The sequence below is a fragment of the Ceratosolen solmsi genome, unplaced genomic scaffold (assembly GCF_000503995.2).
Source record: "Ceratosolen solmsi marchali unplaced genomic scaffold, CerSol_1.0 scaffold27, whole genome shotgun sequence".
NCBI lineage: Eukaryota > Metazoa > Arthropoda > Insecta > Hymenoptera > Agaonidae > Ceratosolen > Ceratosolen solmsi.
In genome coordinates, this window is record NW_011948426.1 from 1,480,686 (window position 1) to 1,505,926 (window position 25,241).

Sequence of the window (25,241 nt, forward strand, 5' to 3'; positions counted from 1 at the left end):
ATTCCGTTGACCTTGATATCGGATCTAAGTGAACGTAGTCCTTGGCGAGAGTCGGGTCGGATTTGATGTCGACCTCAAGCTTATCGCATTCCGAAAAATAGCATCTTTTCCCAAACTGCGAGCGAGTCTTTACGTAAACGTACTGAGGCTCCATCCTTCTCGGCAATGAGTTTCGAACTTTGATCCTTTACGGCAAATGCATATTTCACGTTCACGCGAACGACGGGATTCCAACGATTGTTGAGGTTAACATCATCGTCCGCGCAACAAACACTTAATCGCTTAATTTTCGTCAAATTCGCTCAAACTCTGTTTCGCCGGTATCTCAAGCTTTGCTACTTTTGTTACAAACAATACAAATATAAGAGAGCGATGTAATTAATTGGCGTTTTATCGGTGCTGCGTCGATGCGTATATTTGTATAGCGTCACTTGTCGCGCCTTTTTGTTAAATCGATACGAGATCTGCGAAACAGCTCGCGGCAACTTACCAAGAGAGCACACATCCTTTATTTATAAAGCATCGGAGGCTTCAATTTTTCACGAGAGATTAAACGAGTTATGTAACGAGCGCAGGCTACATCGGTACATTTTATAAATTAGCAACGTATTAATCCTCGGATTCCGTTTTCGCCAAAACTGGAACTGTCGGGTTGAGAATTTGTATCATAGTAACGATCATTTTGTATATTTTGACAAACTCGTGGCTCGTCGGATCGAACAATTCCTTCAACTTTGGTATGACCATCATCGTCAATAGCTCTATCAATGCCATCTCGTATGTTTTCCTTTGAATTTTCTGAATAAAATCGTAAAAACATATCAGCTGATTGTTGTCCGAGTATATGGTGCATTGCGATCCAAATATTCCTATAAATTTATGCAAAATTATTATAAGCCAACGTTTAATGACTAATAAGTAAAATAATCCTCGTTATAATGTCCCAGTGTATATGTGTATATTCGATTTAATTTGTCCGTTCCACGATTTATTTGAAGCGTAATCTCGAATTCGTGTGAAATAATTTAAAGTCGTATAATGGTAATCGAAGCGAAATATAAAACTAAATATCGGCAAATCGAGAAGAAAAAAAATTATTAACTTTTCTAATTCGTACAAATGGATAAAAAAAAAAAAAAATACTTTGAAATTGACACTTTTGCATTAATGCGTAGAAATTATGAATTAGAGCGACGACTAAAATTTACGTCTAATATCTCGAATAAATTTCTATACCTTTCATATTGGGAATACATAAGTAATTCCATATGCCATTGGACATCCAATTTTTCGTATCGAATATAAATTCATCATATTGTACATTTTCGTTCAAGAATGTCAATTCGCCAGATTTCTGTTTAATATTATAATCGTCGTATAACAGTTGTAAGGCCTTAAATTGCGATCGAAGCTCCTTCAATTGAGCTTTAGTCATGTTGGAATTGAAAGAGTCACTGTATAATAATGAAAATCCATTAAGTAAATCGTGATAAGTGCTCAAATCGGTACGATTCTTTTTTCGATTCTGTAAGAATAATTAACATTAAGAGATATTGCATTTTGACATGACGAATATTAACACTTTACACTATCGAATATTCGTATCAATGTGCGCGTGAAACCGCAATTAGTATTTTATTTGCTGCTAAAGCGTCGATACAAAACCTCTAAAGAAAAGCGAATTTTATGATTATTCGATACATTAAAAAGCAATACGTTTTATATATTTTTTTTTCTTCTTCACAAATAATAAATAGAATCGACTAGTTAAATATCGAAAAAAGAATAGATTAAAATTAAGATAGATTTTGTAAATAAATTGCAAAAATATAATTATTAATACAATAATGAGCAAAACGATTACATTTAAATGCGAAAAAAAAGGAAAAAAAAAAAAAAAGGAAAAAAAAAAAAGTTAATGGATTTTTAAGTATTCGAGAATGCGGGGAAAAAAGTAACCGAAGCGCGTGGGCCGTGTAGGTAAACGTTATCCCGATCTTTCTATCCTTCTCTAAAACTCACAATAGCCTCGAGGTTGGACAAAAAGTTGTTGGCCGCTTCCGGCTGCTTCTTCGAAATCATCTTGGCATCGCGAAAGACTTCCAACCTCACGAAAGCATGATAAGTCTTCAGGATGTTGAGCAAGTTTCCGGGCACGCCGATCCTGTCCAAGCCCTCGACCGCGTCCACCGACGTCACGACCTTCTCCTCGACGAAGTTCAACGCCCCCTTCGCGTGGATCGGGCAATTGTCCCTCGCGCTCGACGAACTCACCCTCGTCGAGGTCGCAAACGTTTTTATCAAACTGTTCAACTTGCCGAGCGTCTCCATCTCCTCGCTGCGTACGCTCCTCAAGAAATCGGAACTTTTCGCTTTCGCTGATCTGCCGCCCATCCCGCTGCAACCAATGCTAAAGTATTATTGTGACAAAAGCCCTGGCTAATGAAAGGCAATAAAGTCTTAATAAACGAGAGATATTACAGCCTATCATTGCGATAATCTTCGTAAAGCCAAGGTCAAGGTTGATAGGTTGAAAGAAGTGACTTAAATTTTTACAAGGCAAGGTAACGTGGCACTTTAGAGGTTGAAAAAAATCGACAATTAATAATAATTGCCTCCAGGCCAGAAGCATTGTTCTAGACATTGGATCATCTGGGACATTGGAACTTACCCATCGGCGCTTTTCCTCGACTTTTCCAACTGACACTTGGGCGGACGCTTGTCGGCTGACTTATTATTGGCGCTACGCACGCTCAGCTTATTGGCCAGGATGAAGTTGGGCTGGCTGGACTTGGACCTGTGGGTGCTCGTGAGCCTCGCGAGGTCGTTGTCCCCGGAGATTCTGAACTGGCTCCAGGCGGGCAGCCGCGTTCTCGCGCTTTCTCTCGCGTTCTCGTTGCCGACGTTCCGGACGCTCGAGACGCTCCGTAATCGCGCGCGCCTCTGCTCCTCGGCGGGCCTCTGCTGGGAGACGCTCCTGTACTGAGACTTGGACCGAGGCGCGTTTGTGTTGGCCTCCTTGAGGGGTGGCGGCGCCCTCGTGTAGATCTCCCGAGTGCTCGGCTTGCGGGACTCGCGGCGCTCCTTGTTCAAGTTCACCGCGAGCTTTTCGCGCAGCTGCTGCGCGTGAAGTAACGTCTTGGCGATCTCTTCGGCTATCTCCTCCGGGTTCTCCATTAATCCCTAATTGACAAATTAACATCCTTGTAACGTGTCGCGTGTTTAAACGACCTTTTCGAATCCAACGAAGCTCCTTTGTTCTAGAGGTCGTTGAAATGGCGACACAATCGAGGGAAAGCGGCCCACGTACATGGCCAGAGTGCTTTAACGGTACATGGATCGACACTTACACTTTATGGCAAAATTCCAACTGTCCATTGTGCTGGCTGTCGATTTTTCGGAATACGAACGATCGCTCGGAAAGCGGTAATCGTGAATTTTTCGAAATAGTATTAATATCCAACCCCCGTTCAATCGTAATGAAATGAAATCGAGCGAAAACTTCATAATAACAAAAATCTTGAGGATGTAGCATAAAAATATTGCTATGTGTAAAAATTAAAAAAAAAAAAAATTCAAATTAATGTAAACAAGACAGATATTCGAAGTAACCGTAACCGAATGAAGTTAGCGGATAAATGTATAGAAGCAAAAATAAAAGTATCTTTACATATCTACACATTTTTTAATGATTTTAACATTAATCGTTAAATCTATGCAACAGAGTGCAGTTTAACCGTACGACATTGACGATTACATGCACATGCAGTTTTTAACGTAACTTAAAAAAAAAAAACGTATTGTTATCCTTTTAATTAGCCTGTACTTCGTTTTGTCGTTGAATTTTCGAAATGCAATTTCCGTCCGTTTGTACTTTGGCAAATTCACGACAAATAAAGCAAATACTATTTTTGTCAATACCAGTGTTAAATTAAAAAGAAACAAAAGCATATTTATCATTCTAGTCAAGTATTTCAATGTATTTAAAATAGTCTATTAGCACTATGAGAAATGCATGAAGACAAAGGCTTTGTCCAGAAGGTGAGGCCTTACCCTCCATTTATACGGATATCAAAACAGCGTGTAAATAATTTTACTTAAAACAATCCATACTTACTGCGATCAACGATAAACAAATACATGAAATCATTAAATTTAAATATATATTTGAAATATACTTTTATTTATATATAGTAAGGTGAAAGTAAACTGATTGAAATTTTCAAACAATTCAAGTGGTTGCAGTGTTTGTTTGGCCTGACATACAAATACATCGATAGTAGTTGCGATTTGTCAAGACTAATTGAAACAAATGTTAATTTAAAATACCGCGATTTCTATAAAATCAATGTTCACTATTTAAAAGACAAAAAAAAAAAACAAAAACAAAAAAAAAAACAACAACAACAACAAAAATGACGCACAATAATTTATAATTAATTCCTTACATATCAAATTATTGTTTACTAATATATGCTCGATAAATCAAAGCTTTAAAGCAGACGGATACGAAATACTTCCTTCATTAGTATAATCTCACAATACCTAAAATGCATGCATTGAAATTTTGTCTTTCCAGCACAGATACCAACACAAGATAGCCGTATTTCAAAATTGTATTAGTTAAATTGCTATATATCGTCTAAATTTATGTATACTTTTCAAATAAGCAAGCAACATTATTATCTATACTTATCGCCAAGTTATATTTCTCAAACGAGCCACTTTTACGTAAATGCTATTTATAATTGTTGAAATAGTTTCTTCTATTACCACAAAGTCTAATAATAACTATTAAAGACTCTAAATTTATAGTTTGTGTAAATAATTACTATACAACGTTTGTATTTCTTTAGAACTTTTATGGTAATTTTTGGCAAAGTAACTCGCATTAGTCACTCTACGTAAATCGTTTGCGTTATAACGTTTCTTTTAATTTTAAACGACGAATTTAAATTGAAATAATAAATAGAAAATGTTTTATCGATGATAAATCAAATTAATCCAATATAAAAGACATAGATTTATATTAGCTTTTAATCATTTAAGACTAATGGAAAAATATAATTTATTTAAAACTATACGATTAATAAGTGAAATTGTCAAATTGCTAATAAGCAGTGTGGACGGCATTATGTTTCAAACATAATCGAATTAATTATTTATCCCATGCTGCATTCATTCTATCAATAAAATATAATCGATTAAAACGAAATCATGTTATTCTTACTTCTTCGCAACTGCAAATATTTTTGTCAAGTTGCCGAACAACCGTGCTTTCTATAAGCCAAGGTTTTAGTGCAAATTTGGCTTCTTCGCATTCCATTTCCAAAGTCTTCTTTGTCCTCTCGGTGTCGGACAACATGAGATGAACGAAGTTGTATAAAACTTGCAAACTAAAACATTCATCCATCGCATGTCCATTTTTATACTTGTCATCCTGTAGTATTAATAAAATCAAATAAAAATCAGCATACAAGCATTAATAATAATGATAATAATGATAATAATGATAATAACAACAACAACAAAAACAACAAAATAAACAACAAAAATATAATTTTTAACAAAATTTTTAATTATAAGGCAAATAAAATAAAGACAGTAAATTCCTTTCAGAACATTAACCACTCCATTGTATTCAATATTGATATCGTTTTAAAAAATGAAAAAAATATAAGCTAATTTCACTTTCATATTTTTTTCAAAAACAACTAGAAAACTTAATCGTGTAAAATTACAAAATATTATTAATGTTATCTATTTATACAAATTTTATGTATAAATATAATTTATATTAGTCGCGTGGACAAATTTACATATTCAAATTATCACGAATTGTTTTATCTACACGTAGGATATAGTAACAGAGAAGACAGTCTCATTGACATTTACAAAATATTTAATTATATATATATAATATATATATTTTTTTTTTTTCATATAAGGTACACACACACACACACACACACACACACACACATATATATATATATATATATATATAAAGAATAGATATATGTGTGTTTATGAACATAAGGAGATTCTGCAGACTTTAATTTGTGGGTGAAAATAACTTCTCTCTCTCTCTCTCTCTCTCTCTATCTATACATAAGGTTTATTCTCCGTTTATATAGGAACACGATTATTTATTTCTTCCTTTTTCTTTTTCTTTCTTTATATATTTCTAATCTTTTAATTAATATTAATGCTATTAATATATCCATTTTTATAAATTGGTCTGCGCTTACATGAATAATAACTTGTAACTTAATTTTTGGACATTTTTTATTTTTCTAAACACATCCCATACAATCATATAATAATCAAATCGTAAAAACATATTTAAAAATCTTCAGGTTGAAATAATCTGAAATATAAGTGTGACAGTACAATATTAAAATAAATGACGTATCGATTTCAAGGAATATGTAATTTTATTAAATTTACTGCAGAATCTCCTTAAAAGATATGAATTTCATATTCCTTCTATTCGTGCCGCCTTGCATTCATTTGTTATTTATTATGTTACTATTTGAAAACAAAGCAAAGAAGAAAAAAAATGCATCAATCAGTCGGTGAAAAAATTTAAAAACTATAAATAGTTTTTTGTTTTATTTAAAATAATTCGTAAAATAACAATAGTTTAATTGAATTCTGAAAAGTGGAATTCGTTAAGGCACCCGCCAAGAAATGCAATCGGCAGAGTTGTCGTTAAAAATTTTTCTTGCTCTCTGTATCCTTACTGTATATTTTTCTCTCTCACTCACGCACGCGCACTTTCTTTCTCTCTTCCCCTGCTGATTCACCGGAATGGCTAACAAAGTCGGAGTTTAAGAAATTGAATTTCATTTTCTAAAAAAAGAGCACTGTTATTAAATAATGCAATAAATAAGAACTGCGTATCCAGTATGTTGTGTCTAAAGTATCTTCGCAGAAAAAGAGAAAATAAGCTTTGAAAAGAAGAAGTTTATATGATTACGGCGCTGATGGAAGACGAGCGGCGTAAGTACAATATCGATCTAAATTGACGTTCCACATAAATTAACAGTGAAAAATTGGTAATAAAAAATTTAAAGAATAATGAAGCATAAACTTCAAACATTAAATCTGTACAAGGAAATTTCAATTAAAAAAATGTACACGTTGAATCTCGCAAACTAGATCCCAATGCAAGCTTTATGTAAATAAAATATGACTGGGCAGATGTACTGCAGTCGGGGATTACTACTTGCACCGAAGAAAAAATTGGCGCAAGTAGTATTGATTATCGACACGAAGGGAGAAAACGTCGAGATAAGGATGTTCTTTCTTGCGTTTACTTCATGATACTGATAATGCGCGTGATTTTCTCACAGCTCGTCCTTTCGTGGAACATCGTCGTCCTCGTCCTCCTCTTCAGTCTGAAAATGAATATTTATTTATACATTAATTCAAATAATAATTATTACACAAACTATTTTGGTATTGTAAATCTATATGCTCGATCCGAAGTAAAAGTAAAGATTTCTAATGCTCTTCGATCTTAATATTGACTTTCACGTAGCTCATTTTTCTCAACGTTTTTCTTTGAAATATGTTAATTCAGAGCGTGCGATAAAAATGTCCTTAAAAATAATGCATTAACAATAATCAACGTGTTTTCGTGTAAAAAAAATAAAAATAATAAAATAAAATATAAGAAAATAATAAAATAAAAAAACAAAAAAAAAAAAAAAAAAAAAAAAAAGAAGAAGAAAGAAGAAAAAAGAGACAGCTTATCAGCGGCTATTAAAGCTGTGATTGTGTAAAAGCTAATGATTAAAAATTATGTACTGATTAATCGTGACGAGAAATCGTTATGGTTACATAAAAAACGTATGCACGAAAAAGATAAATTAAAACTGGTCTTGTTATCAACGGGCCATCATACATGCATACATACATTATCAAAAATAATTGCGAGACGAATGAAAAATGTCTGCTAAAATAGAATCGAAAATTAATTTCTCTCACCTCCTCGACACCTTGCTCATCGGCACCATCGGAATCAATGAACTTGGACAGATCGTTCAGTGTTCTTTCACCGTAGTATTCAACAGCCTATTGAACAACAAGATTTAAGATTTTAATTGCAATACTCGAGGCTAGGAATTCTTTTTAATAATTATATTATCATTTAATATGAAATAAGCGCGCTACCTCGTTCGTTTCAGCCTTGTACAATATGATCTTAGGGAAGCTGGAAATTGTAATATCTTCCAATTCATTGGCAGTAGCATCCATCTTGGCGATGACTACTTTCTCGCTATCCTTATATTTCTCCCCAAGCTAAAGTGCAATATTCCTTATTAATAAATCTTTTCATTATTCAAAGCTTAAGTTTGGTCGAATCAACGATATTTGTTTTCGATGAGCGGCCTTAACGCGTTAAATGCACAAACCAAGCGAAATGAATCAATAAAAGACGCTTGAATTAAATTTATTTGAGTATTAACTTACAGCTTCGTAGATCGGGGCGAGTTGTTTGCAGTGTCCGCACCATGGAGCATAAAATTCAACGAGCACGTGCTTGCTTTTGTCATAGGCAACCTCGGCGAAGTTGGTACCGACAAGGACCTTGACGGGGTTCTTGTCCCAATCTTCGGGCAAATCTTGGGTAATTATATGCCTCTTCAGTTTACCATCAAGGAACGTGTTAACGAATTCCTTGATATTGTCAACAGTCAGATCTGTACTTTCGGGTTTGTACTTGGGCATGTCCTCTTCGAGTTGAATGATACGCATGGCGGGCATGTTCTCTTTTTTCAGACCGAAGAAGTCGAGGATACGCTCGTGGTCGGCCTCGTCGGCGTTGATGGTAACAAACAGAATCTGAACGAGAGTACATAATGGGATGTTTAGCATTGGCAAATAATAGACAGTGTATTATTTTTAATTTAATTGCTGAAATTATATTGGACTTACCTTTCCACGGTACTCTTCGGCTGGTTTCGTAAGTGATTCTAAATATTTATCAAAGTGACCGGCTTCTTGGCTGAAGAAGAGAAGAAGATGATTTTTTATTTTGCCACTGAAAACCTTACGAGCAGTTTCCTGATTGAATTCCACGATTAAAGGTAAAGATTCTACTTGAACAAAATATGTCAGCTTATCCACGGTGAGTTCGTCAACGAATTCAATTTGTTTGTTGTCAAACTAAAATCAAAACATAGATGATTATCCATTTTAATTAAGTTTTTTTTTTTTCTTCCTTTTGCTCAAGTATTTACAAAATTAAAATATTATTATTACATTCTTGAACAGGAAGATTTTATTATCTTCGACTTTGTACTCTGAAAATACTTCATCGCTACTGGAGACACCAAACACGTGATCGTCGATAGCATTACCAACTTCCATAAATACTTTGGCTTTTTCAGATTCAAGGTCCTAAAAAAGAGAAAATCCAAGATTAACAGTATGCATGGTTTTATTTTGTCAAAATTATCGATACGTCGAATAGTATATATAATTTCTAGGGGATGAAGTACAATGGAAAAAAAAGAAAAAAGAAAAAGAATTGGATCATTTTTTTAGTCGATTCTTATATAATTGTTTTCTTCATTGTTAAGAAATATCTTTAAAACTGAATTTCTATTATTAGTGAATCAAGTTTTTACTAACCTTAAAGAAACCAACAATGGCAACATTGTTGTTCTCGATGAAAGCTTTAACTTCTTCGACACTCTGTAAATCTTTGGCAGGAGGCCCAGTCCTCTTGGTAACCCAGTTAACAATATCTTCAGCCTTACGACCACCGCTATATTCAATGTGAGTGCCTTTGCGATAGAACTTCAAGGTCGGATAACCCTTAACTTCGTATTGCTCTGCCAAGTCGGTTTCAATGGTGGCATCTACTTTAGCAAGTTTCACTTCAGAGTTCTGCTCCAGTAATGTCTTGGCAGCTTTGGCGTACTCTGGAGCTAAAGCCTTGCAATGCCCACACCATGGAGCATCTGGCAAATTATTATTTTTATTTTTAATTTGCTTCACTTTTACAATCTCACTGTATGTATTATTAATTGTATTAATTGTAATCGTTAGTCCACGTATCATGTACGATTTCTTTTTCTTTTTTTTTTTAAACCATTGATTTTTCATGACTCGATTTCTTCTTCCTAGTCAAATTTATACATTATATGCCAGCAATAATATATATAAATAACGTTTCAAAAGGTTTAATCGTTCAAAGCTATTGATTTTGATTTAAATATATCAAGACCATTAACGGCGTATCCTTCTTCTAAGTAACGAAATATGAGAATAAAAATAGTTTGATTTTGAACAAACAGGCTTGTAACACGAGTGTGCATTAAATTCAAACGCTCGAGTAATTATATTATTAAAAATTTCTTAAATTCAATTCGAAATCATTGCATTTCCCCCTGATATGTATTTATGCCACATATTAAACATTCACTAAATATAATTTACACCGAATCAAATAATGATTATTTTTAATTTATGTATATCTTGTGGTTTTCTGTTTTGTTGTGCTCCTCGGTTAGCATACAATAGAAATCCTTCGCTTATTTAATTTGTTATTACCGATATATTAATCTTGTGTGTGCCGAACAAGAATTTGGTTCTATAAAAAACCCGTACATAACAATTAATTTCTATTAATATAAAAATACCTATTAAAATAATACAACTGTCTATATTTCATAATAAACTGTCTTGATGACACGAGGCAAATTATATTAAGGGAAATTTCATATCAAAGGTAAGTTTTGTAATATAATTACAATGAAATTTCTTTAAGTACAATCAACTGACTTAGTAATAAAAGAGCAAATAATTATTTATTATTTGCTTATTGAATGGAATACCAACTAGAATGATCATAAATATAGAATTAAATATTGTAAGTTATAAATTTTATAAAATAATGGCTTGTTTTTGTGATGCGAAATAATTTGCATTAATAAAATGAATGGTTTACAGTTAATTTAATGGGACAAGTTAGCGATAAGTTCTAAAAAAACTTACATGTAATCTAAGTGATATATTTTATCAGTATTCCATATTTTATATACTTTGATTGTTTTGTCAGAAATTGGTCAATCAAAAATTGATATTTTAATTATAAAACCAAAAATGTTGTTCAAAATATGTATGCCATTAAATTAATAAAATTTTAACATAACGTGATCGAATGTGATTAATGAAGAAATAGGTCGTTTCCCCTGAATTGTAGGTCAAACGAGCAGAGAGAATATTTGAATGTAATAAATTTAGTAGAAAGTTAATGGTTAAAGAATTTTGTCGACTAGAAGAAACGGCGTCGAAACTTTCAAATTCAATAAATCACCACTACAGTTAATGACAAACGTTTTTTATTAAGATTTAATTCTTTGCATCTAGAAGATTTGCTGTATGCGAGTGCATTGGATTAAGACCAAAAGTAGGAAAAGTAAGTACCGATGAAAGAATTATGTAAGCGAGACTTTTACTTTGCTTTACTTTACTTTTCTTTTCTTTTCTTTTCTTTTCTTTTCTCCCCACCCCCCTTTTTTCCCTTTCTTAACAAAACTATCAAAATTATGATAAGCTATCAGCGTAGAAAAAAAACTTCTTTTTCTTGGCATTAGTATGGACTGCTCTTTGTCTCTTATATTAAGACTTTAGATAAATACGCACCCAACTGCTTATGGAAATACCGGGGGAAAAAAAATCTAATATTGACAAATGAAATTTCTTGAATAGTTTTTCAAGTTTGATAACATTTTAAAGCATTGCATTAAAGACTAATTAAATATTAGTACAAGCGACAAGAATAAAAAAATTTTATATTACCATAATTTTGATGATATTTTTATTTGCCTTTGGACTTTGATCAACCGATAATTTAAAAAGTCTAAAGCTGAAAAATCATGAAAAATCCTACCATCAAATGAATTTACTCAAAGTTTAAAAAATGTTAAATTAGCGCTTATTATATTATCGAGCACCAAAATGCTCGTGAGCTTGTCTCATGTCCAATTTCAACATGATAAAGTGCCACCTCTGACATTTATTTGCTTAATTTCATCAAATTTACAGTACTGCCCATTAAATAAATCACTTAATCACTCTCTCAGCCGCTTATAGGCCGCAACAAATTATAAAAAGAAATGAAAAGAAATGAAAAGAAATGAAAAGAAAAATCCTTCCCACTCGCGGCTCTTTTAATAATTTTTAACAATTTTGTCCAAATCGTCGAAATGATGGTGGCGTATAATAGAGAAAAAAATTCACCAAAAAGCAGCCGAGAACTCGGTTTTAAATCTCGAGCTAAGGAAAGTCGAGTCACTGGCAAAAAAAGTTACCTACTTATTTTATTTTAGCCTCGCTGTAGCAACTTTGATGTGACACATCCCGCGGAATGGCCCGCGACGAATATACCGTCAGTGATAACAAAATTACGGGAACGTTCGAAAGTTGGAGACTTTGGTATTGGGTAAACATATGCGAGCAGGAGGAAAGTTATGTCGAGAAAAAGGATCGACCGCTAGTCGCAGGGCGCTAACACACACTCAACGATGCATCCGCATTTAAAATGTGAAGCATCGTCCGTCCAGCGATCATTCGAGGGCGCACGTACACGCTCGCAACTAACACACGCAAACACCCACACAACGGAATACGAAGATTCAAGGGATTTTCGTCCCGGTATATAGAGTGCAGGGATGCACGGTCGCGTTGTCGGGAATCCCACGCATCCACGTACATACCCGCGGTATTTCACTATATATTAATAAAGTAGCGAGAAGCCGCTGAGAAATTACCATAATGGCACTTTATCGCGTCTCCGGTCAAACATTCAACGATCGAGAGAAACTCGCGCGCGCGCGCGCGCGTTCTGCATTCCCTGCCTGCTTCTGCTTCATCACACGACATTTTCGATTGTACGGCAAAAGAGTGTGAGTGAGTGAGTGAGTGAGTGAGTGAGTGAGTGAGTGAGTGAGTGAGTGAGTGAGTGAGTGAGTGAGTGAGTGAGTGAGTGAGTGAGTGAGTGAGTGAGTGAGTGAGTGAGTGAGTGAGTGAGTGAGTGAGTGAGTGAGTGAGTGAGTGAGTGAGTGAGTGAGTGAGTGAGAGAGAGAGAGAGAAAGCTTATAAATAAAGTAAAGGAAAAAAGAAGGAGTGCAGGAAAAACAGCGCGACGACAAATGAAAACGCTCGCCGCTTATCAAGGCGCAGTGGGGCTGAGGTAACGGGAAGAAAAGAAAAAGGAAGATGCGCTGACGTGGACAAATCTAGCGGTGATCTTTCCAACCGACACGGGGACACCATAGCCGAGATGCGCAACAGGATGCCTGGACGGATAAGAAGGGAAAACGGAAAGATATATATATATATATATATATATCTATATATCAGAAGGGTATGGCTGTCGATCGCGTCCAAAGTCCACTGTAACCGCCCTGGACCAGGAGGCGAACGTCAGTCACCCAACGGCGTCGCCCCGATACTCACAGTACTTGAAGAGAATATAGTCGTACTTCTTGACAGCCTCCTCGAAGTTGTCCTTGGTGATGACGAGCACATCGCTGTCCAGCACGATCTCGGCGCGCGTGGCTCCAAACAGGAGACAAGCCCCGACGACGGTAGCGAGCAGTGCGAACTTCATCCTTGGCTTTCTCGCGAACAAATGGCCGATGGCGGTCGTGAGCACCGCGCGTATACGTACGCCGTGCTTCCACGGAACATCCACGACCGCACCACCAGCCGTGCCTATCGGATGAGAGAGGGAGAGAGCTCGTCGAGCGGCGTGAGGAAGGCGTCGGGATGGGGATAGACCGTCGGTGGCGAAGGGGGGAGCGCGGTAGCGAGGAGGGTCGAGGGACATGGAACGCGCGTGCCGGCGGCGGAGCGGCGACGTCAGCCGGCACGTCAGACTTACCGTCAGGTGACCGACACAACTCGACGCCCTCCATGTCTCGACCGCCCGCGGCGGCTGCGGCAACTGGGCCACGACGACGGCTGCTGATCCAATTAGGCCCGTCGTTATGGCTCTCTCCCGACCGGAATTCGCCAACATTGGCGATATATATGGCCGGAGGCAGTCAAGCCACCTTTCCACGACTTCCGCTTGGTTCGCTTCGCGTATCCGCGACAGACGGCCGTCGCCCATACGTCCGGAGGCGATCTTCACTCGTTCCCGATCATGACCAGCGCAAGAGGAAGACGGATTTGGCTCGTCACAACCCGACGCGCACTCACGTGTCTACCAACCCCTCGGGCATTAATCTCAGTGAACTTATCGTTCCAATGACGTCGGATTATTCGTTAGCCGCGTGGCCCTTTGTGCATGAGAATAAACGGGGAGGTTCGTAAAAAGTTTATGAGCTTGCTCGAGGAAGTTGCTCGAGGAGCGGGCCGAGTTGGGATGGGCTGGGTGGGCTGAGCTGGGATGGGCCGGGTCGGGACGAGCCGAGCCGCTCCACTTCGAGCCTCTCCCAAACGCATACGTATTTCAGGTGCCTTGGTACTTGGCGCTCGTTGTACTCGTTTAGTGCTCGGTCGCAGGGCCGTCGAGTTTGGTGCTGGGGAACATCCAACGAGGATCCCTCGTTGAGTCGTGGAACGCGGATGGTAAATCATTGAACAAATTATAGTGTAAAGCGAATGGTGTTATTGGGGGGTTAGTACGATTGCGTTAAAGATATACGTCGAGCTGTTTTCTCTCTGTGTACGTACGTACGTACGTACGTACGTACCAAGTTTGTAAGTTTAAAAGTTATTTGCCAAGTGAAATTCGAAGAAAAATCCGAAAAATTATTCTCATATCGTCGCTCGGATGATCGGCGCGGCTGCTTCGTTCCCGTGGTTTGTTTTTCTCTTTATTGTTGTATCGTTCCTTTCCATCTCTTCCTTTTCCCATTTCCTTTTCACCTTAACTGTAAAACCTTTAAGGGCAGGCAAATCGTCAGGGAGTAGTTGGTCGATTAAATATTATCAAAATATTATTGAATCACGTATACACTCACCTGTGCAACACGATGCAGCGCACAAAGCCGGTGTAGTCGGAATCGTAATACGATGCCGGACAAAAACATATGTAAGATTTTTACTGTAATCCATGATATATTAAAATACAAATTTGTGTTTTGATCGATCGTAATTTATGAAGAGAAAGAGAGCTGTGAATAAAACTTATTGGACGTAATGTTGGGGGCCTCAACTTTGGCAGCTCTTACGTAGAGAAAAAAAATTTCAAAAATATTCAATGCGTTATAATGCTGCTCCTTGGAGTGAAGCGACAGTTTTTATTTACCATAATTACATGCGATCGAGCATATGTCGTAAATATTATTAATTAAGGAATGATACTTAGCTTACTGGGAACGTTTTGTAATTTAATGAATTTCTTACCGTATTTTTTTTTTTTGCGATAATAATAGTAGTAGTAGTAGTAGTAGTAGTAGTAGTAGTAGTGGTAGTAGTTATTGTTATATATATCGTTTTGTATATGGTTGTGGTTGCGTTAGTGGTGGCGGCTGATGCTGCTAATGCTATTACTATTGTTATTACTATTGCTACAAGTAGGATGCAAGTTTACATACACAAAAACACTGGAATTATATAAAATGCCCAAATAAATGAACGATTGAAATCCATCGTTTGGGACTACTGATCGCGCGTCTGGTTATTTACGATGCTACGCGAAAAAAGAGCAGAAACGTTAATTATAAAATTTAAGTATTAATATTTTTAATCAGGACTCTTGCTCTTAATGATTCTGCGATAAGAAATATCTTTATCAAGATCTTACATCGCGACCTTACAAGTTAACGCATGTTTATATCCATATCATTCGAATAAATTATAATTTTTAATCAACTTTAGACTTTGATTGCGTTTGCCTATACACCTCAATCATCATCGAAGATCGGCGCACGTAATACTTGCAAACTCGAAGTACGAATGTAATATCGTTAATTAATGTTTATAACAAAAGTTTTTATCGAACCAATCAATTTGAAAGTATCGTAGAGCCCCAAAGGTGAAAATCCGCGTTAGGATATCGCTTAGGGACTAATAACGCATTCTCGATAATTTACCCTTTAAAGAGACCCCCCCCCCCCCCCCCCCCCCACCCCCTTCTGTTCTCACAACCCCCGAAGTTCATTAATTAAGCGAGTGCTGCGGCGGTACTTGGACCAACCATCGTTCGCTCGCAACATCCGTGGCGAAGGTTGTTTTAAGACGACACCCCACCCCAACCGCGAATAATGTAATGACATTGGAGTGTGAGATAGCAATGTTTTGGCATTTGGTTGAACGGTACCTTCGCCTCTTGCCCTCACAGTCCAAAGTCCCAGCCCCCTTCCCCTTTGCCCACCCGAACCCACCACCGCTTCAACGAGATACAGACAGCAAAAGGTCCCGATGAAAGTACAAGCGACAAAAGCCATCCCCCTGGAAAAGGAGTTTTTTTATTTTTTATTATTTTTTTTTTTCTTTCTTTCTTTCTTTCTTTCTTTTTGCGGCTCGATGGCGGCTGCTACTGGGGAACGAGGGGCTCGGCTCGGCTCGGCTCGGCTCGGCGTCTGACGGTCAGGGCCTCGGTAAGCTGACGGTACGGGCACCGGCATCGTCAGACGCGCCGGAGTTCGTAATCCCCGGAGGGACGGACGCACGCGTGGCATTGCCTCCGCGCCGTGGTGAGCCCTGATTGGGCACGAGGTTGCGCGCGCGCCAACGGAGAGTCGCACGACGACACGTCGTCCACCCGGAAGACGCTCGCGCTCTTCCTCGTCCAAGGTTAGGGCCGCTCGGTGAGCCGCTCGACTGATTCAAGATACCCGGCTGTGGGGAATTGCGACGGCGAGGGAAACGGCCGTCGGGCGACGTAGCTTTATTATTTAAGCAATGCGAGACAGCCAACCCTCCCAAGCCCTTCGTCGTTCCCCGGCTCCCACGGGGATGCGCGCGCCTCGCTCGAGCAGCTGATCGCCGAGGGGGAGTACCGCTGTCAGGCGTCCGAAAATAATTGGCGCGGGTGTGTGCGAGCGCGCGCGCGCCAGCCACCAGTGCGTCTCGCATCGTCACCCGGGCGAACGCAGTCCGCGGCGGCAGTCATCTCGGGGATGATTGTCGATGGGCGGACTGTCGGCATTGAACTTGAGCAACGGATCGCGGAGGTACGGAGGATCGATCGCGGCCCTGGCTATTAATATAAGTGAGTTGAGCCCGTGGCCGTGAGAGCGGGCCACTCCGTTGTGGAAATTAATTCAGCGGTTTGGCTAAATAATTGATTGAGGCTTCTTCTCGACGTTGTCTCGATTGTTGGGGCAGCCGTTGTCGTGCGCGGGTGGTGGCCTCCCATTAATCACAAAACAACAACGGCCGGAGGAACCAACCTGTTACATTATAGAGTCGATATTGGTGGTGTCGGCTTATACGAGAGTTGAGAAATAATTCGAGTTTAGAAATAGATTTCGTGAAATCGCATCGCGCTCGCTTCCTAGTCCGTTAATAGCTATATACATTGGGTGAGTTATGTGCTTTAATGATATTCTTGGAATTTCATGTATTCGTCAATAGTGGAGCTGGAGCAGCTGGAGCAGCAGCAGCAGCAGCAGTGAATGGCTTCGCCGCGATCATTTACGTTGATGGGGGGATGGGGAGTGAGGCATATCTTGGCGAATTTGGGCGTTGAGTTTTTGCTTCGGGAGGTCATATTCGATCGTAATCGCGGACAAACATTGCATTTACTTGATGCTGCCAAACTAATAATCCTTTTAAAATAAATAAACCTTACAATCGCGATACCCCCCGATAATACATATAATGTCTTGACGATATTTTTGATGGTATTTTTTTTCCGCCTCTAATTTTATGATTTTCCCGCAGAAAGTATACAGAGATTCGATAAGAATTGTTGAAATTCTAATTTAACACGCACTCGAAATTATATATATATATATATCATTATTATTATCTTTTATGATTTTAACCTTGCATAATACTGTGAGTTGCACGTACGCAGGTGAATGTATGATGGTTTTGATAAACAACAGTCATTTGCGCTGCTTTAGGGATTTTCATAAAAAAAGAAAAAATAAATAAAAAAATTATATATATATATATATATATATAAATATTTTTCTTTTATTTTATTTCATTACTTTGTGTGTGTGTGTGTGTGTGTGTGTACGTGTGTACGTGTGTGCGTGCGTGCGTGCGTGCGTGCGTGCGTGCGTGCGTGCGCTTGTGCGCTCGCGCACGTATATAGTATTATTGTATGCTATATATGTTTTAAGCGATATTTCAAATGAAAAAAGCTTATTTATTTATTTGAAATATTCGCGTTCCTATTACTTTTAACATTAATGAATTATCAGAAGCTGTATAATGACAGACATAATCACAATTATTTATTAGACGTTTCTATATTTATCATGCACTTTTATTGGCATGCATTAAAATTTCTACAAATAATTTTATTACTTCTTCATTACATTTGCAATATATAATTTTACTATTACTCTATTTATTATTCTATAAATTACAAAACAAATTAATAATATATTACTGACAATTAAGGTAATAAAAATAAGTACAGAGTTCAAATAACTTCGTACAAATAATGTTGTTTAATTTATAAATGAGTTATTTATGAAAGATTTCAGTAAAATTAATATTATTCGCATCACAAGGAGTTTTTAATGTGTTAAGCATAAACATCAAACAAAAATTTTTTTACACGCGTAATTCAAACTATTATGTATTCTATATTATTTTTATTATTATTATTATTACTATTATTATTATTACTATTATCATTATTCTTATTCTTATTGTTATTATTATTATTATTATTATTATTATTATTATTATTATTATTATAGATCGTTTATACAACTCATCTACTTAGGAAATTATAATACGTCGCGATTTTTGAAAACATGAAATTTATTTTTCTTAAAAAACAATGTAGTGTTAAGTATAAATTTGATAATATTTATGAGATAACATTTACAATGCTTTGCATTTAAGTAATACAGTGACATTGTAATATCAAACCGTTAATTAAACCTTTAAGCGTTTGTTTGTTTGTTTTTGTTTTCAACTGCGTCAGCAGAAATTGGCATGCAACAAAATTTAAAGTATTTTCAGATACTTCATTGCAGATTTTGACAGAATTTGAATATTTTCACATTTTACACGCGATATTATAAAAAGGCAGAGAAATTATTTTTTACAAAAGCTTACACATTTTTAAGTGATAAACATTTTTAGCATCTATGAGTGTACGTTGATTCAATTTCACAGGGATGATGAAACTTTATGTTTTTGCCATTATTTTGCCTGCAGAAGTAGCTGCAGGCTACGAAAAAATTGATACAAAAAAAAAAATAAATAATAAAAAATAAAGAAATAAATAAAAAAAAGATGATAATTATGGGCGCGTCACGCTTAATCGAGGGTTAGCGAGTTATAGTTACCTTTTTGAGAAAAAAAGGAAAATTATAAAAGTTACCCTCTACACTTAAAGAAATTTGAGATAAAATACATAAAGGCTTGTTTTTTCATTTATCTCTTAAATATTCCCGAAATTCACTTATATATATATATATATATATATAAGTAATGTATGAACAAATTGGAAACTCGCCTGTAAAGTACACTTAATTTTGATGAGAACAGTTTTTTTTTTTGTTTTTTTTGTTTTTTTTTTAAGTAAAAACGCATAACATAATCCAGTAATTTGTTTATTATAATTTTCGAAATTATACTTTATAGAAAATGTCGGCTTACAAAATAAGGTCGGAAGTTTTGAGCGAAAAAGACTTGGCGGCCGAAACACAAGTGCAAGAAAGTAAAAGTGAGCATTATAGTGTAATTCTCGTTATTTGATCATTTAGTGTTTGACTATTAAAGTATGCAGGATTCATTTTTTTCGTGCTTCAGATGCTGTATCCAAGTTCTTTTTCAAGTATCCACCGCACATGCGAAAAAGTCGTTTGGGGAATGGAGTTTTAGAGTACGACGAGGACGGCGACTTGATCCTGGATCGCAGTGAAGAAAGAAGTATTTTAATTGGTACATAATATCTTGCAGTTTTCGAACATTGTAATCTTAGCTTACTAGCGAATCTCTGTACAAAAGTGTTTTATCGTCAAAAGAGTTAGATACTACGTTAATCAAATGATTAGAATAGATTTTTATGATTAAGGGATAAGATGCGAAATGGGTACACATCGCCAAGCAATGAAATTCTATTTATCCTTTAATTAACAAAGAAAATAATGAAAGGAAAGTGGCGTATATTATAAGCGATATATCCATTATCAATATATATATATATATATATATATATATATATATATATATATATATATATATATCTCTTGCGCGCTTACACTTACGTATATATATATATATATATATATATATATATATCGCTTGCTTGCTTACACTTACGGTATCCGGAGGTATTCCGAAATTAGGTTTCTTATAAAATATTCCTATACATTAATGCGTGCCATGGGAGCTCATTTAATCATTTACGTAACAGTTGAACGATCGTCTTAATAATCGATTAAAGGCAGGTTAATGCTTGTTTCTTTTTATTTATTTATTCTTTTTTTTTTTGTTTGTTTGTTTTTTTTTCTTCAAAAATAACGTACGATACTTTTAAGAAATTCGAAAATATTTATGATGGATGGACATTTGAGACACTCATTGCAGTAGACCAAAATTGATAATTTTGAAAAGGATCTTTATGGTTAATTAGATATAAAGTAACGATAATATTGTTTTATTGACAATAGAGCATAGTACGGCCACGGAACTCAAGTTGGTTGGCTTGCAAATTTGGCGCGGTGCATTACTACTTGGCGATTACATTCTATCCCACCCAGATATATTTCAAAATAAAACCGTTCTAGAATTAGGTTCTGGAGTCGGTTTTGATAGTATTATTGCCGGTATGTCAGCGAAGGAAGTCATTTGTTCAGGTACACCTTTAATTTTTAAACATTTTTTTCCCACTTTGAAATCGATCTTTCGACTTTCTTCTCACTTTAATTATTTATTTATTTTATTATTATTATTATTATTATTATTATGTATGTATCTGATGTCGTAAATATCAATGTCAAATTAAAATTATATACCTTTTTGGACAAAAATAACATTTCGTACAATCTAAAGCCAAAATTTTTTTAATTTTAAGCCTCTAATGTCGTTGTACATATATAAATGCATTAATAATTTGTTGAAAATCATTGATATTTGCAGATATATATTTATTATCGCCCAATATATTTTCAGACATCAACCTTGGCGGGATACTTAAGCTGATAGAAAAGAACTTTGAAAGAAATAAAGTTCTAATAAAATCTAATGTTACCATAACGGAACTTGATTTTTTGAATACAGATTGGAATACAACTTTGAAGAATAAAGTTACGAAAGTGGACGTTATAATGGCAGCCGACGGTAAAGCATTACAATACCACTCCAATAATTTATAATGTTAATATAAGATAATAGTAGTAATAGAAATAACTGTAGCAATAATAGTAATAATAAATGTAATAATAATAATAACAACAACAACAACAACAACAACAACAATAATAACAATAACAATAACGAGATCAATAATAATTAATGGTAGTAGTGTGGTAGTAATAGTAGTACTAATAATAGTAGTAATGGTAGTAGTGGTGGTATAAAAATAGTGAAGCCGAAATTACTTGATTATCAAAACGCATTAAAACTTGAATTGGCCTTAATTTCTTATTTGCATTGTTATCACTATTTGAGAAAATTTAATTTAATCATACAACTGGAATTTCAAAGAAATTTAATTCTATTAATGCAAACTGTTGATAGCGAACGCACGTTGCCTGCCTGGAAAGTAAATTTGTTTTTCGATTCAATAGGACTACAAGATATTAAACATTTTGTCACAAACAGACATGTGGAGCTCGGTTAACGCGTTAAAATTTTAATTTTCGTATTGAAATTTTCGTAGAGCTCCGTCGTGTCTGAGTAAAGGAACGGAAATACAAATACACACGATGCCAGGCCAACCAAAATAATAATTATTAACGTCTGACTTTCAGTCATTTACGACGATAAGATAACGGACGGCTTCGTGAAAACTTTGACGAAGCTCCTGGATTTACCAAACGTGCGACAAGCTTATGTGGCCATGGAGAAGCGATACGTATTCACGATCACCGATCTCGACTCCGTGGCCCCGATGTACGAGGAGTTTTTACGATGCATTAAGCGCCGTAAATTGAACTGGTCGATCGAGGAAATTGATTTGGACTTTCCACAGTACTTCCATTATCAAAGGCTCAGTCAATTGTTATTGATGAAAATCGAGAAGAGGCATTGAGTGTGCTTTTTATATTTCGCCGGCCGTTGAATTTATGTGAGAATGGATGAGCAAAATAGTCGATTTTTCATAAGATTAACAATTTCGTCATTTTCTAAATACAATATGTCACGACTTGGCGCAACGACGTGAATTGCAATGGCGCGAATTATTATCAGTCATATTGATATCAGAGGTAATGTAAATTAGTTGAGTAGTAGCGATGGAAAATTGACTATTCTCTCTCTCTCTCTCTCTCTCTCTCTCTCTCTCTCTCACACACTCTCTTTTATGACAATGTAAATAGTAGAAATTGTATAAAGAAATGTAGTTTATTTTTTATATATAAAGAATAATTCGTAATAAGCGCAAAATGTTCATAAATAATAAGATGTACAATTGAAAAAATTCAATAAGTAATTTGTTTTTCGCTCTATTAATAATAGAATCTAAGCGTGGCCACGACAAGCGTTCGTTCACGCATACTTTCTTAACAAATCTTCCAATTCCGACTATACATGAAAATTATCAATTTTGGATGTACTTATTCTACTATATAAGGCTATCCTTTGCTTCATGCTTGCCATTAAATTATTGCCGAGCAATTCGCAAACTCAGTAATAACAAGCCCGTAAACAGCCTTAAGCTTTCGAGCGACGAATGCGCAATCAGCTCCAATAAAAAATATTACTATATTTGTTTTTTTGTTTTTACTTGAATCACAGTATCCTTTTTTTCTTTTTCTTTTTTTTCTTTTTTATTGCGCGGGCACGCCTGAAAACGCGTCTCGACTTAATATGCGTTTGCGACATCCTCGAACTTGGATAATGCGCGTGCATGGGCTATTTAACGGGCGTTTTAATGTTCCAATAACACATTCGGCAAAGGGAAGGGAAGGGAAGGGGTGGGTGGGGGGGGGATGAAGAAGGTTAGGGAAGAGCGAAATTTCTAATCGCCGCCTCCTTGTATTACTTAAAAAGTTTATTCGTAATTAATCGCGAGGGCTCGTGCGACGGTATTGATTCACTTATCGCACGAGTTGGCAAAAGGCCATGATTTTGCGCGCTGACAAAAGGCCGGGAGTACAAGCAGTAAAGGATAAATCGCTCGCTTTTTTTTAAGATAAAAGACAGTTACTTGGGCAGTACAACGAGCCAAGGGTCACGGAGTTGGCACGCACTCACATTAGACAATAACTTCTTAGTCAGAGCCAGCTGAATGAATTTGTTACGTCGAGCCTGTTGATCCGTTTCTTCTCGCAGAGGCTCGTTTTCGCGACGCACAACTTTACCTACGGGAAAACGTGTTGTATATCTTCAATATTCACGATATAATTCATTCCATTCGTCAACGGCGCTCTCTATTAATATCACAAGCCGATTTGCCTTACTCGCCCGCTTCTCGCATAGCCACGCTTATCGTCCTCTCCACTCCCATTTACTTATTTTCCCATATTAGCTCGCGATTTTTTAATTCTTCATCCCGAGAATGCCGAATCGCTAATAAACGATCGCGCGAGATGGACGAAGGAATTCTATTGTACTCCATCACCACCAAAATAATCATCAAAGTCGCGTTAATACCTGGCAATCTATTGGATTTAACAGAGCCAAACGAGAGGAGAAACGACGCGATAAACGTTCGCCCCTCGAACACCAAAAAACCATCGTCAAACAATCGCCGCGTTATTCTATCAATCGATTTCGCAAAACCGACGACGCAAAGCCAGACGATGCTCCAATCCAATTTTAAATGCAGGCAAAGCTCGAGAAGCGCGATCGAACGATTAGCGGAAAAGCGAATATTCACCTCCGTTGGAGTCCCCGGCGTAATAAATAACGTCGACTTCCCGGTTCCACTGGACGCTTCGTCTCTTGGAGTCGAAGATCTGAGCGCAAGCCATGCCGGCGAAGTTCTCATCGGGCAGGTCGAGATTCAAGTTGAGCGCGAAATCCTGCTGCACGTCGCCCGAGCCGTAATCAATTGCGCTCTTGGCGTCCGTGGGATTTTGCGCGCACTGATCCTTGGTCATCGAATTAACGACCGACGAATTCTCGACGAGCCTCAGCTTCTCGAAGTAATCTAGAATTTTGCCGGCCGACTCCTCGTCCTTCGCCTCGCTCGTCCCCTGTCGCTTTACCGTGCTCACGTTGTCGTTCAAGTCCAAATCGGCGCTCTCCCCATCTTCTATCCTTGACTCGTCGGCGCTCTGCGCGACTTTGCCTAAATCGCGATTAAGGGCGTCAAAGGAGGGAATACTCGCCGGCTTTATCTTCGTTAGGGCCAACCTGCAGCTTGCCCCGGAACCCAACGAATGTTGGAGGAATTTTTTTTTGTTTTTGTCTCTCTCACTCACACACACACACACACACACACACACACACACACACACACATATACACATACACACACAGAGAGAAAGAGAGAGAGAGAGAGAGAGAGAGACTCACTGTGGAGAAGCCAAGGTTCATACTAATCAGTGACTCTATAACTTTTACATTTTATTATATTACAAAATCCATGTTGTTGGAAGCGCGTGTTGCCTATCCCCGGGACCTCTAATTATATTAGAATGCAAATTTAATCAGCAAATGTTGTTATTTTATTTTTAAAAAAAAGCTCGGATTATAAAAATTGTGTCTAACTTTGTCGCTTGATTATTCAATTTTCATCAAATAACGTCCAATGAATTGCCATTTTCGATGAATATGAAAAATAGCGAACAACAATGAATAATGTTTAAATCTGTTTTCTAACCAACGACGCGAACTTCCTGACAAACGTGTAATATATGCATATACGTGCGTATGTGTGTGCGCGCGCGCCCGTATATACTTATGCAGACTCTATTCAACAAGCTTCGCTATAACAAAGTTTATGATAAATATTTCTT

General features: G+C 36.8%; 4 protein-coding genes across 4 annotated transcripts in view; 1 reads left to right on the forward strand and 3 right to left on the reverse strand.

Annotated features, from left to right (window-relative positions):
* The window catches only part of LOC105363304 (dynein intermediate chain 2, axonemal), a 5,116-nt gene extending 4,942 nt beyond the window's left edge, over window positions 1-174 (reverse strand). The window contains 1 exon segment of the mRNA XM_011500971.1: window positions 7-174. Within this exon segment, the coding sequence (XP_011499273.1) occupies window positions 7-154 (148 nt within the window). The 5' untranslated portion in view covers window positions 155-174.
* Window positions 175-586: 412 nt separating this feature from the next.
* Window positions 587-6,573, reverse strand: LOC105363305 (uncharacterized). Its single transcript, XM_011500972.1, has 6 exons — window positions 6,458-6,573; window positions 5,231-5,430; window positions 2,672-3,183; window positions 2,023-2,419; window positions 1,237-1,525; window positions 587-869 (listed from the first exon to the last, which is right to left on the reverse strand). The coding sequence occupies exons 1-6, from the start codon at window positions 6,507-6,509 to the stop codon at window positions 610-612; spliced, it is 1,710 nt and encodes a 569-aa protein (XP_011499274.1). The 5' UTR covers window positions 6,510-6,573; the 3' UTR covers window positions 587-609.
* A 27-nt stretch (window positions 6,574-6,600) lies between these two features.
* Pdi (protein disulfide isomerase) lies at window positions 6,601-13,718 on the reverse strand. The gene is made up of 8 exons (XM_011500697.1): window positions 13,480-13,718; window positions 9,646-9,977; window positions 9,274-9,411; window positions 8,947-9,177; window positions 8,482-8,853; window positions 8,182-8,310; window positions 7,996-8,082; window positions 6,601-7,403 (listed from the first exon to the last, which is right to left on the reverse strand). The coding sequence occupies exons 1-8, from the start codon at window positions 13,631-13,633 to the stop codon at window positions 7,353-7,355; spliced, it is 1,494 nt and encodes a 497-aa protein (XP_011498999.1). The 5' UTR covers window positions 13,634-13,718; the 3' UTR covers window positions 6,601-7,352.
* A 3,335-nt stretch (window positions 13,719-17,053) lies between these two features.
* Window positions 17,054-22,497, forward strand: LOC105363101 (methyltransferase-like protein 22). The gene is made up of 6 exons (XM_011500696.1): window positions 17,054-17,150; window positions 19,756-19,837; window positions 19,924-20,055; window positions 20,787-20,972; window positions 21,289-21,456; window positions 22,089-22,497. Exons 1-6 carry the CDS (start codon window positions 17,097-17,099, stop codon window positions 22,367-22,369), a joined length of 903 nt encoding a protein of 300 aa, XP_011498998.1. The 5' UTR covers window positions 17,054-17,096; the 3' UTR covers window positions 22,370-22,497.
* The last annotated feature ends 2,744 nt before the right edge of the window (window positions 22,498-25,241 follow it).